The 19,019-nt window shown below is 39.9% G+C and overlaps 1 protein-coding gene across 3 annotated transcripts; it reads left to right on the top strand.

Moving 5' to 3' along the window:
• Window positions 1-6,002: 6,002 nt before the first annotated feature.
• arl2bp (ADP-ribosylation factor-like 2 binding protein) lies at window positions 6,003-18,580 on the top strand. 3 transcript variants are annotated; one of them, XM_062036226.1, is made up of 7 exons: window positions 6,003-6,100; window positions 6,352-6,421; window positions 6,531-6,592; window positions 11,183-11,289; window positions 11,346-11,431; window positions 17,861-17,957; window positions 18,069-18,580. In XM_062036226.1, the coding sequence occupies exons 1-7, from the start codon at window positions 6,082-6,084 to the stop codon at window positions 18,165-18,167; spliced, it is 540 nt and encodes a 179-aa protein (XP_061892210.1). In that variant the 5' UTR covers window positions 6,003-6,081; the 3' UTR covers window positions 18,168-18,580. The 3 variants fall into 3 exon arrangements, with proteins under 3 accessions (XP_061892210.1, XP_061892211.1, XP_061892212.1); XM_062036227.1 differs by lacking the exon at window positions 6,003-6,100 and adding an exon at window positions 6,153-6,269; XM_062036228.1 differs by lacking the exon at window positions 6,003-6,100 and adding an exon at window positions 6,247-6,264.
• Window positions 18,581-19,019: the final 439 nt, after the last annotated feature.

Raw genomic sequence — 19,019 nt, 5'->3', positions numbered from 1 at the left:
AGCATCGATGCCTTATGAAACAAAATTAGTGCTATTGTGTCTCTAGTATCATTTTAATCTTATATCACCAAATAAGGAAAATGCAATTACTCCTGTTTACGATTTGGCTCATTGACCAGACTTGCGGTTTTCAAATTCCTTTTTGGCAAAACTAAAACAATCATTGATTTTTGGGTCAAATGTAATGACTGTTTTAATCCAGTAGATGGTGGATGACCATTATGAAATAGCAACATGAGAGCAGTTAAAGTTAAAGTACCTATGATTGTCACACACACAGTAGGTGTGGCGAAATTATTCTCTACATTTGACACATCACCCTTGATCACCCCTTGGGAGGTGAGGGGAGCATTGGGCAGCAGCGGTGGCCACGCCCAGGAATCATTTTTGGTGATCTAACCCCCAATTCCAACCCTTGATGCTGAGTGCCAAGCAGGGAGGTAATTGGTCCCATTTTTATAGTCTTTGGTATGACTCGGCCGGGGTTTGAACTCACAACCTACCGATCTCAGGACAGACACTCTAACCACTAGGCCACTGATGCTGTGTCAATGCAACTAGTGAGTGTGCCATACACTCACTGAGGTGTCATTTACGCATCACTAAAAAATACCTTACATTAGATTAGACCAGGGATGTCAAACATGCGGCCCGTGGGCCGGATCAGGCCCTCGAACAGGTTCAATCCGGCCCGCGAGATGAGTCAGTGTAAAATTGAGCTGCATTTTTAAATAAAATAAACTGTTTTTCTAAATGTGTCCACTGGATGTCGCAATAGCAATTCTGTTAGGCAAGCAAATTGTTTATATTGGGGCGAGCAAGTATACCAAGCAAGAGGTACACAGTAGCGGGGCTGGGACTCCTCCCCCCTGACCCAACATAAAACACACAGGAGTAAAATAAACAATTGGTAACCCCACTTAAAATGCTGCATGAGACACATTGATATGGTTCTGTGAAAATTAGTTTCTTCTGTGAAAATTCAAAGAAAGTGAACAGTGGAAAGACAAATGAGGTAGTTGATACATAGAGGAGTTTTTATTTATGCTTTCTTATGTTTTTTGTTCAATCCTACATGGGCTGTGACTTAAAGTTGAATTGCTTTGTAGATACACTGAGATTAAGTCTAAATTCATTGTGTTCTTCATGGAGTTTTTGAAACTGTACCATTTTTTTCCGCAGATTTTTCAACTAACTTGAATTGTTTTGTCAAGAGGATCATATGTGATATGTCCTTATTTCAGAATGTGCTTGTTCTATTTTAGGCCAAAGTAAAACCAAGAAAACAATCTGAAGTTGCCGTAGTTGTATTTTAAAGTTATTATGCCATGATTTTACCAGTCCGGCCCACGTAGGAATAGATGGTTCTCCATGCGGCCCCTGAGCTAAAATGAGTTTGACACCCCTGGATTAGACCTTAAGTCGTTCCGTCCTCGGGAGGACATTGATTTGCAAGTTTTTTTCCCACTGATTTCTGTCGTAGGCCTGTGTCTTCGTCTGTTCCCATGAAATGTTTGTCAATGTTGTGAGTGGTCTTCCTCTTTTTCCCTTTCTATTGCTATATTTTGTAGATTATGTTGTCATCCATCGTATCAAGACAAACGATCCTTCTTTCTGTTAATGGTTGGCGTTGGAAACTCTTTCTTGGTTCCCTGCCATACTTGTTCGTTTCTTATATGGTTTCTCTGGGATGTCTAAAATTCTTTAACAGAAACATCCACCTTTGGTTGGCGTTGGAAACTCTTTCTTGGTTCCCTGCCATACTTGTTCGTTTCTTATATGGTTTCTCCGGGATGTCTAAAATCCTTCTTTAACAGAAACATCCACCTTTGTTAGTCATTGGCTGTCATTTGCTACTTGTCAGACGCATGGAGTTATGCTGAAATAACTACTGCTTCATATTTTTAGGGTTTTGTTTCAAACGCAATTTTTTTCTTCTCTTTAATATCCTGTATTGTACAAGCTGCCAAATGTTGAATTTGCCTTTCCAAACCTTACCCATTTTTTCTTCAGAGCTCTTGCCATTGTTGCTAACGTTTCTCTCCAGATACTGGAATGTCTCCGCCCTGTTCATTTTCCATTGATGGATATATTTTGCACCCCTTCTTATCGAATGCTTGCAGGCTAAATGGGGGCACTAAGCAACATTTTATTTTAAGGTCTCCTCCCCCTTTAAAAAAGGGTTTATTTAATACTCTATGTCAAACAATTTTTAAATTTTTTAATAAAACTTGAATTTAATTTGATGCATGTTTTTGTACTAAACCAAACTTTTTTTTAGTGCAAATGACAAATTTTAACATAATAAAAACACAAAGTTCCACATTTTCCTGGAACTCCGACGGAGATTCGATCGGTTTACGACAAATTATTAGCAATACAACTATTCGGGGGAATATGCTGATATATTCTTATCAATGAAATGCATTTGTGGTAAAAATTGTATATGACGTGCCCTTTATTAGTTGATATTTTACATGCGCTTCATAACACAAAAACATGGATCTCGGCATCCAGTTTACTCTTTAGTACATTTGTTACTTCTGGACATCAATGAATATATTCTTCCAAGCAAATAAGTTAAATATTCTATTCAATGATATACAGTGCATCCGGAAAGTATTCAAAACGCTTCTTGTTTTCCACATTTTATTATTACAGTCTTATTCCAAAATGAAATACAACCATTTTGTCCTCAAAATTCTACAGACAATACCCCATAATGACAATTTGAAAAGGTTTTAAGAATATTTGCAAATGTATTTAAAAATGAACTAAACATAAGTATCGACACATTTTGTTAATACTTTAATGCACCTTTGGCAGCAATTATATCCTCAAGCGTTTTTGATGAATACAATGCCACAAGCTTGGCACACCTGCATATCTTTGGGTAGTTTCGACCATTCCTCTTTGCAAAACATCTCAAGCTCCATCAGGTTGAATGGGAAGCGTTGGTTTTCATCCAGGATTTCTCTCTTCATCTTTCCCTCTATCCTGACTAGTCTCCCAGTTCCTGTCATTGGAAAAACAACCCCACAGTATGATGCTGCCACCACCATGCTACACTGTAGGGATGGTATTGTCCTGGGGATGACCGGTGCCTGGTTTCCTCCAAATTTGATGCCTGGCATTTACGCCAAAAAGTTCAATCTTTGTCTCATCAGACCATATAATTTTGTTTTTCATGATCTGAAAGTCTTTCAGGTGCATTTTTTGGCACACGTTTTACTGGGAAATGGCGTCTGTCTGGCCACTATAACATACAGGCCTGATTGGTGGATTGCTGCAGAGATGGTTGCCCTTCTGTAAGGTTCCCCTCTCTCCTGAGTGACCATCGGGTTCTTGGTCCCTTCCCTGACTAGACCAAGATGAACGCACTAAAGTAAAGAGACAACCATCCTTTCCATTTTCTACCGCTTAAAAACCAACGCTTCCCATCCAACCTAATGATGGATGGGACTCTTGTCTTGTTCTGTATATTGTACAGTATTTTGTATATTGTACAGGATTGCTTATTATTTTTATTGGATAGTAGTCTGTTTATTTCAATTCTTATTTTTTATCTTTATTACTTCTTGTGTAATTTATTTTTAACCCATATTTGTTTCCACTACCACACCTTAAATTGGAGTCCTTAATCTTGTTATATGCAAATATAATGACAATAAAGTCCATTCTGTTCTATTCTATTCTAATGGATCTTGAAAAGTGCTGCAGAGAAAAATGGTCAAAACTGCCCAAAGATAGGTGTGCCAAGCTTGTGGCGTCATATGCAAAAATACTTGAGGCTGTAATTATTGCCAAAGGTGCATCAACAAAGTATTGAGCAGAGGTTGTGAAAACGTATGTACATGTGTTTTTTCTATTTTTAATAAATTAGCAACAAAAATATTTTAAAAAAATCACATTGTCATTATGGGGTATTGTGTGTAGAAGTTTGAGGACAACAACTGATCTGTTCCTTTTTGGAATACGGCTGTAACATCATAACTGTGGAAAAAGTGAGGCGCTGTGAATACTTTACGGGCGCACTGAATAGATGAATAATTGCATTATCAGTGGGACAAAAATGGCACTTTTGACACCCCCGTTGATAATGCGATTATTATTTTATTTCATTTCATTTTTTTATTTATCTCCTTCATTGATGTGCATCTTTGATCGATAGACAATTATACCTCAATTATTCAATTATACATTTACACACCAATGTCTGAGAAGGAGCAGGATGAAGAAAAATCTTATATTTTCCTGCCCCCTTCAACATAATACGTAGTCTTACTTAATAGATATCATATAAACCAACAATTACATCCAAATATAATAAAAACACAAGTGCAAAACTTCATGAAGTACAAACCGAACAAAAAAAAAAGTAATATACACCTCACGGGATTATACAAAACCAGGCAAAAAATAAGTAAAATAATAAATATAAAGCATAATGTAAACACTTATGGCTGTCCATATGATATTATTGTTCTGTCTTTAAATATTTTTTCAATTGGAATATATTTCTACAATCTTTTATCTCATTGTAAAGATAATTCCATAGTTTAACCCCATACACATTTGTTTTAAAGTTGTTCTTGAATACTGATGTTTGAAATGACCTTTTCTTCTATGCTCTTCATTCTCAGAAGTGATGACAAACATTTTTTGTAAATTTGCTGGTAATGTTTTACTTTTAGCCTTAAACAGGACACATAATGTCTGTAACTTTACTAGCTCCTGTAATTTCAATAAACCAGAATTAATAAATAATATGTTAGTGCAGTGGTTCTTAACCTGGGTTCGATCGAACCCTAGGGGTCGGGCTCAGGGGTTCGGCGGAGGTCCAAACACACCAGACTCATCGTGTAAATAAAAGATTCTCCCTATCGGCGTATTACGGATATGGCAACAGCAGAAGTCACACTGATTTGCAGGTGTGTGATTTGTTGTGAGTTTATGCACTGTGTTGGTTTTGTTCTTTGAACAAGGTGATGGTCATGCACGGTTCTTTTTGTGCACCAGTAAAAAAAACATGGTAACACTTTAGTATGGGGAACATATTCACCATTAATTAGTTGCTTATTAACATGCACATTAGTAACATATTGGCTCTTAACTAGTCATTATTAAGTACTTATTAATGCCTTATTCAGCATGGCCTTATTATAACCCTAACCCTCTAACCCTGGCCCTAACCCCCTAACCCTAACCAAATAACTCTAAATTAAGTCTTTGTTACTTAGAATATGTTCCCCATACTAAAGTGTTACCAAAAACATAACTTTGTCTTTAATTTGAAAAAAAAAACATTTTATTTTTCACTAAAGAAGGGTTCGGTGAATGCGCATATGAAACTGGTGGGGTTCGGTACCTCCAACAAGGTTAAGAACCACTGTTAGTGTGTTCTAAGTCAGTGGTTCTCAAATGGGGGTACGCGTACCCCTGGGGGTACTTGAAGGTATGCCAAGGGGTACGTGAGATTTTTTTTAATATTCTAAAAATAGCAACAGTTAAAAAATCCTTTATTAATATAAATAAAAACTTATCTTTTTTCCAAATAGTTCAAGAAAGACCACTACAAATGAGCAATATTTTGCACTGTTATAATGTAATAAATCAGAAAGCGATGACATAGTGCTGTATTTTACTTCTTTATCTCTTTTTTTTTCAACCAAAAATGCTTTGCTCTGATTAGGGGGTACTTGAATTAAAAACAAATTCACAGGGGGTACATCACTGAAAAAAGGTTGAGAACCACTGTTCTAAGTAATCTACTTTATGAATAATCCTTATAGCTCTTTTCTGATGGCATTATCATGCGTATGACTGATTTATTTACACTCGTAAAAAGTCAATGATGCCTTAAAGAGACAACAAATTAAATTGGCGCATCCACTTGCTATTCCAGAATGGAAGTTCGCAAATTTCGACTTGTAGGACAGTACACGAACGCAACACAACTTGCCAGCGCTCACCTACGGTAGGAACCAATGTGCTCTTAACTTGGTTCTGTCGGAGATTACGTAAAGCCGCACCGAAATACGTCGTTTCCAGGGTAACCATATCCTTCACGACTGCCCGAACATGGACGTTGAAGAACGAAGTAAGTGATTACCTTTCGCCTGCGTGCCTTAAACGCGCGTCTTGAATTCATTTAGGTGTGTTGTTCATTCGGAAGTCGACCATTTTTAACGACTCACGCGTGTCGCTAACGTTAGCTAGCCGAGGCTACTGCCTGACGTCGTCGTTGAGTAAAGCGCTAAACCTGTAAGGTGTGATAATACACAGCTCTGACGAAGTAAAGACTTGTGCATTTTAAAGCAGACGTTGCCTCACATTTCTTCCCCGCCACAGGTGTGCAGGCCTGCGGGGAGGACATTGTGGAAATGGTTGACATGGAAGACGAAACCTTTGCCATTTCCAGGTTAGTTAAAGCCAAGAGATAGTTTGCTAATAATTGAAGAGACGTGTCTCATTCTGTGGTGTTTCTGTCCAATAAAACCCAATGTTTTGTCAATCTTGTCTTCATCCAGTTCCTCAGCCATAGATACAGCCTTCGACTCTGTTATTGGATGCATAGAAGACATCATCATGGGTAGGATTACCATTTTAAACGTCCTCTACCTATTCACTTGTGCTATATTATCTATAGCACAGGTGTGAAACTTAAGGCCCGGGGGCCAAATTTGTCCCGTCCTATCATTTATTGTGGCCCATAATATCATATTTAGTGGTTCGTATCATCATAATCAGAAATACTTTAATAATCCCCGACGGGAAATTAAGATTTTCAGCATAATCCCATTCAAGATCAGACAAACAGAACAGGATCGCTGACGGGTCTGCCAATTTACAAAAAAGTTGAGGAACAGGTAAACGCAGGGGAGTGGGGGGTGAGGGAAAAAAAATTCAGTTTAAGCCTGGGCCATCATTTGATTGGCGCGCCAAGTTATATAAGGTAAACGTCCTCTACCTATTCACTTGTGCTATATTATCTATAGCACAGGTGTGAAACTTAAGGCCCGGGGGCCAAATTTGTGCCGTCCTATCATTTATTGTGGCCCATACTATCATATTTAGTGGTTCGTATCATCATAATCAGAAATACTTTAATAATCCCCGATGGGAAATTAAGATTTTCAGCATAATCCTATTCAAGATCAGACAAACATTACAGGGAGACAGAACAGGATCGCTGACGGGTCTGCCAACTTACAAAAAACTTGAGGAACAGGTAAACGTGGGGGGTGAGGGGAAAAAAAATTCAGTTTAAGCCTGGGCCATCATTTGATTGGCGCGCCAAGTTATATAAGGTAAAAGTCCTCTGCCTATTCACTTGTGCTATATTATCTATAGCACAGGTGTGAAACTTAAGGCCCGGGGGCCAAATTTGTCCCGTCCTATCATATATTGTGGCCCATAATATCATTTTTAGTGGTTCATATCATCAGAATCAGAAATACTTTAGTAATCCCAGATGGGAAATTAAGATTTTCAGCATAATCCCATTCAAGATCAGACAAACATTACAGGGAGACAGAACAGGATCGCTGACGGGTCTGCCAATTTACAAAAAAGTTGAGGAACAGGTAAACGCAGGGGAGTGGGGGGTGAGGGAAACAAAAATTCAGTTTAAGCCTGGGCCATCATTTGATTGGCGCGCCAAGTTATATAACATGGTCCACGTTATTTAACGTGACGTGCCACATTATTTTATGCGGGCCGTGACAACATTTTCAGTAGCCCGCCACGTCATTTATGTGGTCCATCACATCATTTCCTCCGGGCTGCCACACCATTTAACGGCCCACATTATTTTATGTGGGCCGCAACAACATTTTTAGTGTTGCTCCACGTCATTTCTGTGGTTTGCTACATCATTTAAAGTGGCCCGCCATTTTGTATTCTATGGTCTGCCACATTTAAATTGACCTGACATACTATTTTAAGCGAGTCGTCACAAAATGTTCTGTGGCCCGCCGCATCATTTTTGTTGTCCGTCACATAATTTTCCCTGGTCTGCCACATCATTTGATTTGACCTGCCACATGGTTTTATGCAGGCTGCAACAACATTTTTAGTGGCGCGCCACTTCATTTATATGGTCCGCTACATCAGTGTTTTTCAACCACTGTGCCGCGGCACACTAGTGTGCCGTGAGATACAGTCTGGTGTGCCGTAGGAGATTATGTAATTTCACCTAATTGGGTTAAAAATATGTTCTGCAAACCAGTAATTATAGTCTGCAAATAATGTGCCGTTGAGTGTCTGTGCTGTCTTAGAGCTCGGCAGAGTAACCGTGTAATACGCTTCCATATCAGTAGGTGGCAGCAGGTAGCTAATTGCTTTGTAGATCTCGGGAACTTGGTTTGTCGTGATCACAATATGCGGGAGGCAGCGTGCAGGTAAAAAGGTATCTAACGCTTAAACCAAAAATAAACAAAAGGTGAGTGCCCCTAAGAAAAGGCATTGAAGCTTAGGGATGGTTATGCAGAACGAAACTAAAACTGAACTGGCTGCAAAGTAAACAAAAACAGAATGCTGGACGACAGCAAAGACTTACAATAAGCGCGTGGAGCAGATGGCGTCCACAAAGTACATCCGTACATGACATGACAATCAACAATGTACCCACAAAGAAGGATAGCGGCCGCACAACTTAAATAGTCTTGATTGCAAAAACAAAGCAGGTGCGGGGGACAGCATTCAAGGAAGACATGAAACTGCTACAGGAAAATCCCAACAAAACAGGAAAAGCCACCAAAATAGGAGCGCAAGACAAGAACTAAAACACTACACACAGGAGAACACCAAAAAAACTCAAAATAAGTCACGGCGTGATGTGACAGGTGGTGACAGTACACCTACTTTGAGACAAGAGCTATAGTGATGCATGGTTGGTTTTGGTTTAAATTCATATCCAACAATTGCGAGATGGACTTTTTAGTCAATATCGGCTGCTGAGTTTAATTTTTTTATGTTTTCTGCTGGTGGTGTGCCTCCGGATTTTTTCAATGAAAAAAATGTGCCTTGGCTCAGAAAAGGTTGAAAAACACGGCGCTACATCATTTCATGCAGTTTTCCACATCATTTAACGTAACATACCACATTATTTTATGTACAACTTGTATACAACAACATTTTTAGTGAAGCCCCACGTCATTTGTGGTTCGCCACATCAGTTAAAGTGGCCCGCCACTTCATTTTTAATGGCCCACCTGATCATCACCTAGTCCGCCACATAATTTTCTCTGGTCTGCCACATAATTCAAATTAACCTGCCATTCTATTTTATGCGGGTCGTCACAACATTTCTGTGGCCCGCCATATCATTTATGCTGTCCGTCACATAATTTTCCCTGGTCTGCCATATCATTTAATGTGACCTGCCACATTGTTTATGCAGGCTGCAACATTTTTTGTGGCGCGCAACTTTATTTTTATGGTCCGCTACATCATTTCATTTGGTTTTCCACATCATTTAACGTGACATCCCACATTTAATGTGGACCGTCACAAAATTTTCAGTGGCCCGCTACATTTATGTGGTCCACCCCATCCTTTATGTTGTCCGTCACATCATTTTTCCTGGTCTGCCATATCATTTGATGTGACCTGCCACATTGTTATTATGCAGGCTGCAACACCAGTTTTTGTGGCGCGCCACTTCATTTTCATGGTCCGCTACATCATTTAATGTGGTTTTCCACATTTAACGTGACATGCCAGATTATTTTATGCGGGCCGTCACAATATTTTCTTTGGTCTGCCACGTCATTTATGTGGTTCGCCACATCATTTTGTGTAGTGTGCCACATCAGTTAAAGTGGCCCGCCACTTCATTTTCAGTGGCCCACCTGATCATCACCTGGTCCGCCACATAATTTTCTCTGGCAGACCAGAGAAAAGGACCACACAATTTGAATTAATCTGCCATTCTATTTTATGCGGGCCGTCACAATTTTCTGTGGCCCGCCACATCATTTATGTTGTCCGTCACATCATTTTTCCTGGTCTGCCATATCATTTAATGTGACCTGCCACATTGTATTATGCAAGCTGCAACGAAAAATGCTTGTGGCGTGCCACTTTATTTTTATGGGCCGCTACATCATCTCATGTGGTTTTCCACATCATTTAACGTGACATCCCATATTATTTTATGCGGACCGTCACAACATTTTCAGTGGCCCGCTACATCATTTATGTGGTCCACCATATCATTGAAGTGACCTGCCACATTATTTTATGTGCGCCGCAACATTTTTAGTGGAGCCCCACGTCATTTATGTGGTTCCCCAATTCATTTTTAGTGGCCCTACCTGATCATTTATGTGGTCCGCCACATAATTTTCTCTGGTCTGCCACATAATTTAAATTAACCGGCCATGCTATTTTATGCGGGGCCGTCACAACATTTTCAGTGGCCTGCCACATCATTTATGTGGTCCGTCACATCATTTTACCTGGTCTGCCATATCATTTAATGTGACCTGCCACATTGTTTTATATAGGCTGCAACAACATTTTTAGTGGTGCGCCACGCCATTTATATGGTCCGCAAGATCATTTTAATGTGACCTGCCACATTATTTTATGCGAGCAGCCACATAATTTTAAATGGCCCGCCCCATCATTATAATCGAGCCGCATCATCGTTTTTGGTGGTCCGTCACATAATTGTATGTGGCCTGCCACATCATTTATTTTGGGCTGCCATGTCATTTTATGCGAGCTGCCTCATAATTTTTGATAGCCCTTAAATGCTTAATTTGCTTGTCACCTTGACTTCATTAGAAAGCAAGTTATCTATGAATCTATTCCATAAAAAAATGCAATCAGAGTTGCCGAGGCAAATCGTGTAACGAGGCTATTACATGTTTATATTCACATACAGTATAATATATAAAGGTTTATTTGAAATAGGGACATATACAGAAACATAGATATCTGAAAGTTATCCAATGCATGCATCATAGTGTTTGTAGCCAAAGCTAATTTATAAAACTTGTCCCCAACAACAACACAGATCTAACATCATTAAAATAGGAAATCACTGTTTCAAGCCTCCCTCTGAGGACAGCAATAATTGCAACATGCCCCTCCTATAAAAATAAGTTTTACACCCTTGGTATCGCTTTTTATGAACAATTTTCATAGTGAGTTGTCTTGACATGTCTTTTAGAGGAGGAGTTCCAGCAGCTGCAGTTGAGCTTCATGGAGAAACACTACCAGGAGTTTGACAACACTGATGAGAACAAACTCAGCTACACAACCATCTTCAATGATTATGTGAGTAGCTTATCAAACCCACACTTATTGTGTTCTCACATGGCATTTGTGTGCAGGTGGAACAGTTGGAAAAATACGTGGAGCTGCAGCTGATCAGGAGGATCCCCGGCTTCAACATGAGCACCTTCATTGAACATCTCATGTGAGCAATGGCATCTTTTTTGATTGATTGATTGATACTTTTATTAGTAGGTTGCACAGTGAAGTACATATTCCGTACAATTGACCACTAAATGGTAACACCCGAATAAGTTTTTCAACTTGTTTAAGTCGGGGTCCACTTAAATTGATTCATGATACAGATATATACTATCATCATAGTACAGTCATCACACAAGATAGTCACATTGAATTATTTACATTATTTACAATCAGGGGTGTGGAGGGGGGGGGGGGGGGGTTGGTAGGATATGGACAGTAAGTAGTGGACATAGAGAGAGAGAGAGAGAGAGAGAGATCAGAAGGCATAAGAAAAAGTATCTGCATTTGATTGTTTACATTTGATTATTAGCAATCCGGGGAAGGTCTTAGTTTAGGGTTGTAGCTGCCTGGAGGTGAACTTTTATTGCGGTTTTGAAGGAGGATAGAGATGCCCTTTCTTTTATACCTGTTGGGAGCGCATTCCACATTGATGTGGCATAGAAAGAGAATGAGTTAAGACCTTTGTTAGTTCGGAATCTGGGTTTAACATGGTTAGTGGAGCTCCCCCTGGTGTTGTGGTTATGGCGGTCATTTACGTTAAGGAAGTAGTTTGACATGTACTTCGGTATCAGGGAGGTGTAGTGGATTTTATAGACTAGGCTCATTTTTTATTCTTGCTCATGACACATGTACATTTTCTGCTACCTGGTACCTATTCAGGGCCCCACAGTTTTACTCTCTAGTGACACATTTCTCCTGGCAAAAGCAAAAAGTACAAGCTATTTCCAGTATCTGGTTATAGGTATGTGTTTTAAAATTTGAAAAATAAATTGATTTACATGAAACCAGTTTTATCAGACAGGTCTTGTAGAGACCTTTCCAGTGATATAAGTATAATTTGAAATGTTAAAAAAATGCACACATTTCTGGTCAACTTTTTTAATACAAAGCTAAGCTCAAATTTTACAAACAGTGCATCTGGAAAGGGAAGACTGTAGCGGCTATGTCTACATCCTCAGAATTCTACAGACAATACCCCATAGCATACTTGCCAACCTTGAGACCTCCAATATCGGGAGGGGGGGTTGTTTGGGGGCGGGGGGCGTGGTTGGGGGCGTGGTTATTTATACATTTACAGCTAGAATTCACCAACTCGAGTATTTCATATATATATATATATATATATATGTATGAAATACTTGACTTTCAGTGAATTCTAGCTATATATATATATTTTTTATTTTATTTTATTTACATAGAAGAAAAAAAAACTACTTGAATTTCAGTGTTCCAGTGGCTATCCATTAGATGGCAGTATTGTCCTGTTTAACTTCTCCGTTCATGATGAGTATATCATTTCGGCCGCCATGTCTGTAATTTCCTCGTTCTTCTGCTTCGTCTCCTTGTTGTGTGCGCAGTTGTGCACTCTATAAAAGCCCTAGATGTTATGACGTCTTTGGGCAGGCAAGCTGTTTATTTTGTGGGAAAGCGGACGTGAGAACAGGCTGTCCCCACTCAGTCTCAGGTCCGCATTGAGCTGGAGGGGGCGTGGCCTCCAGCTCCGGCTGAATACCGGGAGTTTGTCGGGAGAAAATCTCTGCCGGGAGGTTGTCGGGAGAGGCGCTGAATATCGGGATTCTCCCGCTAAAAACGGGAGGGTTGGCAAGTATGCCCCATAGTGACAACGATCACATTTACATAAATATTCACAGCCTTTTCTCGAGACTTTGTTGATTAAAGTTAAAGTACCAATGATTGTCACACATACAGTACATTAGGTGTGGCAAAATTATTCTCTGCATTTGACCCATCACCCTTAAAGGCCTACTGAAATGAATTTTTTTTATTTAAACGGGGATAGCAGATCTATTCTATGTGTCATACTTGATCATTTCGCGATATTGCCATATTTTTGCTGAAAGGATTTAGTATAGAACAACGACGATAAAGATTGCAACTTTTGGTATCTGATAAAAAAAAGGCTTGCACCTACCGGAAGTAGCGTGACGTAGTCAGTTGAACATATACGCAAAGTTCCCTATTGTTTACAATGATGGCCGCATGAAGTGAGAGAGATTCGGACCGAGAAAGCGACAATTTCCCCATTAATTTGAGCGAGGATGAAAGATTTGTGGATGAGTAAAGTGCAAGTGAAGGACTAGTGGGGAGTTGAAGCTATTCAGATAGGGAAGATGCTGTGAGAGCCGGGGGTGACCTGATATTCAGCTGGGAATGACTACAACAGTAAATAAACACAAGACATATATATACTCTATTAGCCACAACACAACCAGGCTTATATTTAATATGCCACAAATTAATCCTGCATAAAAACACCTGCGTGTTTGTTATGCTAGCTCCTAGCTCCTCTGCTAGCTCCTAGCTCCATAGAACACGCCAATACAATTCAAACACCTGATCAACACACACAATCACTCAGCCCAAAAGACCGTTTACCTAACCCAAGGTTCATAAAGCTTATATATTTTTAAAAAGTTACGTACGTGACGCGCACATACGGTCAAGTTATCGAATGTTTAGCAGCCAAGGCTGCATACTCACGGTACCTGATATTCAGCTGGGAATGACTACAACAGTAAATAAACACAAGACATATATATACTCTATTAGCCACAACACAACCAGGCTTATATTTAATATGCCACAAATTAATCCTGCATAATAACACCTGCGTGTTTGTTATGCTAGCTCCTAGCTCCTCTGCTAGCTCCTAGCTCCATAGAACACGCCAATACAATTCAAACACCTGATCAACACACACAATCACTCAGCCCAAAAGACCGTTCACCTAACCCAAGGTTCATAAAGCTTATATATTTTTAAAAAGTTACGTACGTGACGCGCACGTACGGTACGGTACGTGTTATGCTAGCTCCTAGCTCCTCTGCTAGCTCCTAGCTCCATAGAACACGCCAATACAATTCAAACACATGATCAACACACACAATCACTCAGCCCAAAAGACCGTTCACCTAACCCAAGGTTCATAAAGCTTATATATTTTAAAAAAGTTACGTACATACGCAAAAAAAAGCCAAAGCTGCATACTCACAGTAGCACGTCTGCGTCTTTGTCATCCAAATCAAAGTAATCCTGGTAAGAGTCTGTGTTGTCCCAGTTCTCTACAGGCGTCTGTGTATCCAAATCAAAAGTCCTCCTGGTTAGAGTCTCTGTTATCCGAGTTCTTCCATCTTGACTGCATCTTTCGGGAATGTAAACAAAGAAGCGCCGGCTGTGTACTGTTGTGGCTGACTACGTTCGAAAAATACGTCCATTTCGCACCGACAACTTTCTTCTTTGCTTGCTTGGCTTCCTTCTCCATAATGCAATGAACATGATTGAAACAGATTCACGAACACAGATGTCCAGAATACTGTGGAATTATGAAATGAAAACAGAGCTTTTTCGTATCGGCTTCAATGTGGAAGGCATACCCGTGTTCGCCGGGCTACGTCACGCGCATACGTCATCCTCAGAGGCGTTTCGAACCGGAAGTTTAGCGGCAAATTTAAAATGTCACTTTATAAGTTAACCCGGCCGTATTGGCATCATCATTGATATATAAACTATCAGACTGCGTGGTCGGTAGTAGTGGGTTTCAGTAGGCCTTTAATCACCCCCTTGGGAGTTGAGGGGAGCAGTGAGCAGCAATCATTTTTGGTGATCTAACCCCCAATTCCAACACTTGATGCTGAGTGCCAAGCAGGGAGGTGCACATTTGGCAAACATTTGAATATGATCCTACAACGACAACTTTTCTCGGTGTCATTGGACACTAATATGAACCTGCCCTCTAAAAATCCACACCAATTTTGTATTTGCTGCTCTCAAGAAGCATTGCTTGATGTGACCCATGGCTTGCACAAAGGAGCTCTCCCAAGACCTATGATCAAGTATTGTTGACTTACATGAAGCTGGAAAAGTTTACAAAAGTCTTGATTTTCATGTCTACGGTAAGACAGATTGTCTACAAATAGAGAAAGTTCTGCACTGTTGCTACTACTCTACCTCGGCGTGGTCGACCTGTAAAGGTGACTGCAAGAGCACAGCGCTGAATGCTCAACGAGGTGAAAAAGAATCCAAAGAGTGTCAGCTAAAGACTCTGGCACATGTTGGCATTTTTTTTGACAAATCTACAATTGGGAAAACCTTAGACAAGAATGGAGTGAATGAGAGGACCGTACGGAGGAAGCCACTGCTGTCAAAGAAAAACATTGCTGCATATTTGTGCATGCAAAAGAGCACCTTGATGTTCCACAGCACTACTGGCAAAATATTCTGTGGACAGATGAAACCAAAATTGAGTTGTTTAGAAGGAACACCCAACACTACGGGTGGAGAAAAAAAGGCACATCACACTAACATCAAAACCTTCCCAATGGTAAAATATGGTGGAGGGGGCATCATGGTTTGGGGCTGCTTTGCTGTCTCAGGGCCTGAAAGGATTGCTGTCTGATGGAAAATTGATTTCCCAATTGTATCAAGACATTTTCCAGGAAAACTTCAGACCGTCAAAAGAATATGGGTGATGCAAGAGGACAACGACCCAAAGCACGAAAATACAATGAACAGAATGGCTTAAATCGAAGAAAATACACCTTCTGTAGTGGGTGGCTCAGTCAGAGTCCTGGGGCCGTACTTATCAAGCTTCTTGGAGTGCCATTTTACACTTAAGTCCTGAGAATTTGCAAAATTTAGTCCTACTCTCAAACTTAAGAATAAAAGCTTTTTATCAACGTTCTTAAGTCTAAGAATCACTCCTACTCTCCACGATATTTAAGAGACCTTCAGAGGTGTCTTAAGTGGTTAGGAGTTGCCAGCAGGGGATGGCACTGAGGCGAGAGAGACGTGCGCGAACGTTCAGGGAACGGAACAATGTTTTTTTTTTTTGATGACGAGCAGCTGATCAAACGGTATCGTTTAGACAGAGCGGGTATTATTTTGGTCACAGATTTAATACTTTTCGATTCCTTGTTGATTTCTGCATGTGTCTGCAATGGGCTAGTATATATAGAGCCACCCACACCAGTTTCAAATTAGTTGCCTAATTAATGAATTGGAAAGAAAATGTTATGACAGTAGCGTATGTGTGTGGCCGTGAGGTGAGTGACGTCAGTGAGTGTGTGGGCGAGAGAAGAGAAGAGAGGGAGCGGTAGCGTGAGTGCCGGCGGGGACTAGTTTGTTTTGTATTATTTTGTAGTTTATTGTCAAAATATACACTCCCATTGTCCACTTAAATATTTCCAAGATATTTATTTATTCTTAGACAACGGATTCCCTTCCATAATTGGTCATTTCTATGGACACAGAAATGACGTCACCTAAAATTCCGTTTACGGCACATAGTAATGTCGTAATTCAGCTCTGAGTGTGACACTTAAGATTCAGTCCTACACTTCGCTGAAAGTGTGAGTAAGACGCTTGATAACTAACTTTTAAGTGCAGCTTTCAGCGAAGAATTTATTTACTCTTAAGTCAACTCTTAACAGACTTCTTAGGAGTAATTCTAAGAAGCTTGATAAGTACGGCCCCAGACCTCAACACAATTGAGATGGTGTGGCATGACCTTAAGGGAGACATTTACGGCAGACATCCTAAAAAAATTGCTAAACTGAAACCGTTTTGTAAAGAGGAATTGTCTAAAATTCCTCCTGATGCACAAGCATGTCTGATGTGCAACGACAGGAAATGTTTGGTTGAGGTTATTGCTGCCAAAATTAAATCTAAAGGTTTACATACTTTTTTTCACCTTGCTGTGAATGTTTACAATAAAAAATGAAAACATAAAATTGTTTGTGCAGAATTAATTTAGTATGTCTATTGTTGTGATTCTGATGAAAATCAAAATACATGTTATGCTTAATTTATGTAGAATTCCAAGTAATCCCAGAGGGTTCACATACGTTTTCTTGCAACTGGCCAATGACTCAAATTAGACAATGACATCAAATACGTTTTCACACAAAATCATATAAAAAATAAAGACGTCACAAATGTTTGCGAGGGAAACACATGTTTGTTGGGGACGGCGTGGCGCGGTTGGGAGAGTGGCCGTGCCAGCAACCTGAGGGTTCCTGGTTCGATCTCCACCTTCTACCAACCGAGTCAAGTTCGTTGTGTCCTTGAGCAAGACACTTCACCCTTGCTCCTGATGGCTTGTGGTTAGGGCCTTGCATGTGTGTGAATGTGGAAATAGTATCAAAGCGCTTTGAGTACCTTGAAGGTAGAAAAGCGCTATACAAGTATAACCCATTAACAGACTCTAGGGACACACATTACTGTTGCATCTTTAAAAAGTCAATTATTTTTACAGTAGGGTGGCCTTTTAAGCTTTTGTTTTACACGCCACTAGGTGGCTTACATGTTGAAACAGAACTTTAGCATTCATCTTTCTTTCATCCACCTGTAGGCAGCACAAAGACGAGGTGGCAGGTGACATAGTGGACATTCTGCTGTCTTTTATTGATTTCATGGCCTTCAAGGAGATGGTTCTGCAATATAAAGTGGTGAGTTGGTGAAAAGACTTCCATAAAAGCGACAACCTTATCTGTTGAGTGCAGTAATCCATACATGATGTGTGCTTTAACACTAACTGGTTAATATTTATCATGCTCTAGGAAAAGGAGGGACGGAGTCTGGACCTGAGCCAAGGCCTGGTCGTCACACCTTTGACCCCTGCAGCTTCGAGCTACTCTGGATGCAATCAATCACAGTGACACACAGACCATAGACCCAAGTACGCCTCTAGTCTTCATGTGTTTATGTGAAGTATTTTTTATTTGACGTAGTGATCAGCTCACCCAGTCAACAGACAATTTAGATGGATGGACAATTTCATGTCTCCAACCGACTTCTACATACATGTTTTTGGACTGATGGAGGAAGCCAAATTATCACCCACACAAGCATAGGGAACTCCACACAGAAAGAGTCAAGAGTCAAACCCACATCCCAACTTGAACCTTCCTCTTGTCGTGCAGTGCTAACTAGTGCAGTCCCTTCTAAATCTTTGTGCATGATTAAGATGAAAAATACACGTGACAGCAGCCTCATTGTCATTTTACTCTCCTCTATTCATAAATGTATTCTGAAGGGTTCTTTGAAGAATACTAAAATTTTTGTTTGCAGAGATGAAATAAAAAAATAAAAAAATAGCAAATGTTAGCCTTAATGTTTTAAGCTTGACTAAACAAGAGTCCCGGACATTTTTATAACATGTATTGTTTTGATTGAGTTTTGTGCCTGTGACAGTGATTTTTAAATGTGTAAATAGTGATTTTGTATAGTATAGTTGTCAATAATGAAACATTGTGTGCTATTTTACAGCTGCTTTCTAATAAACAAATAAAAGCCTGAAAGCCCCCAGTGCTTTTATTCATTCCATTGTATTAAGGACCGTTATTCACCCCTAAACAATTCCACTTGTACTTAAAAAAAAAAAAAGTGAAAATATAGTAGTGGTACCTCGACTTATGAGTGCCCCAACTTATGAGTGTTTTTAGATGATAGCTGTCTTGGCTGATTATGTTTTAAGTTGCAAGCAAACATTTTAATTACAAGCCCCCCCC

Source organism: Entelurus aequoreus, linkage group LG24 (assembly GCF_033978785.1).
Source record: "Entelurus aequoreus isolate RoL-2023_Sb linkage group LG24, RoL_Eaeq_v1.1, whole genome shotgun sequence".
In the NCBI taxonomy this organism is placed as follows: domain Eukaryota; kingdom Metazoa; phylum Chordata; class Actinopteri; order Syngnathiformes; family Syngnathidae; genus Entelurus; species Entelurus aequoreus.
The sequence above is the reverse complement of the archived record's forward strand: the minus strand, read 5'-3'. Positions and strand labels throughout refer to the sequence as shown.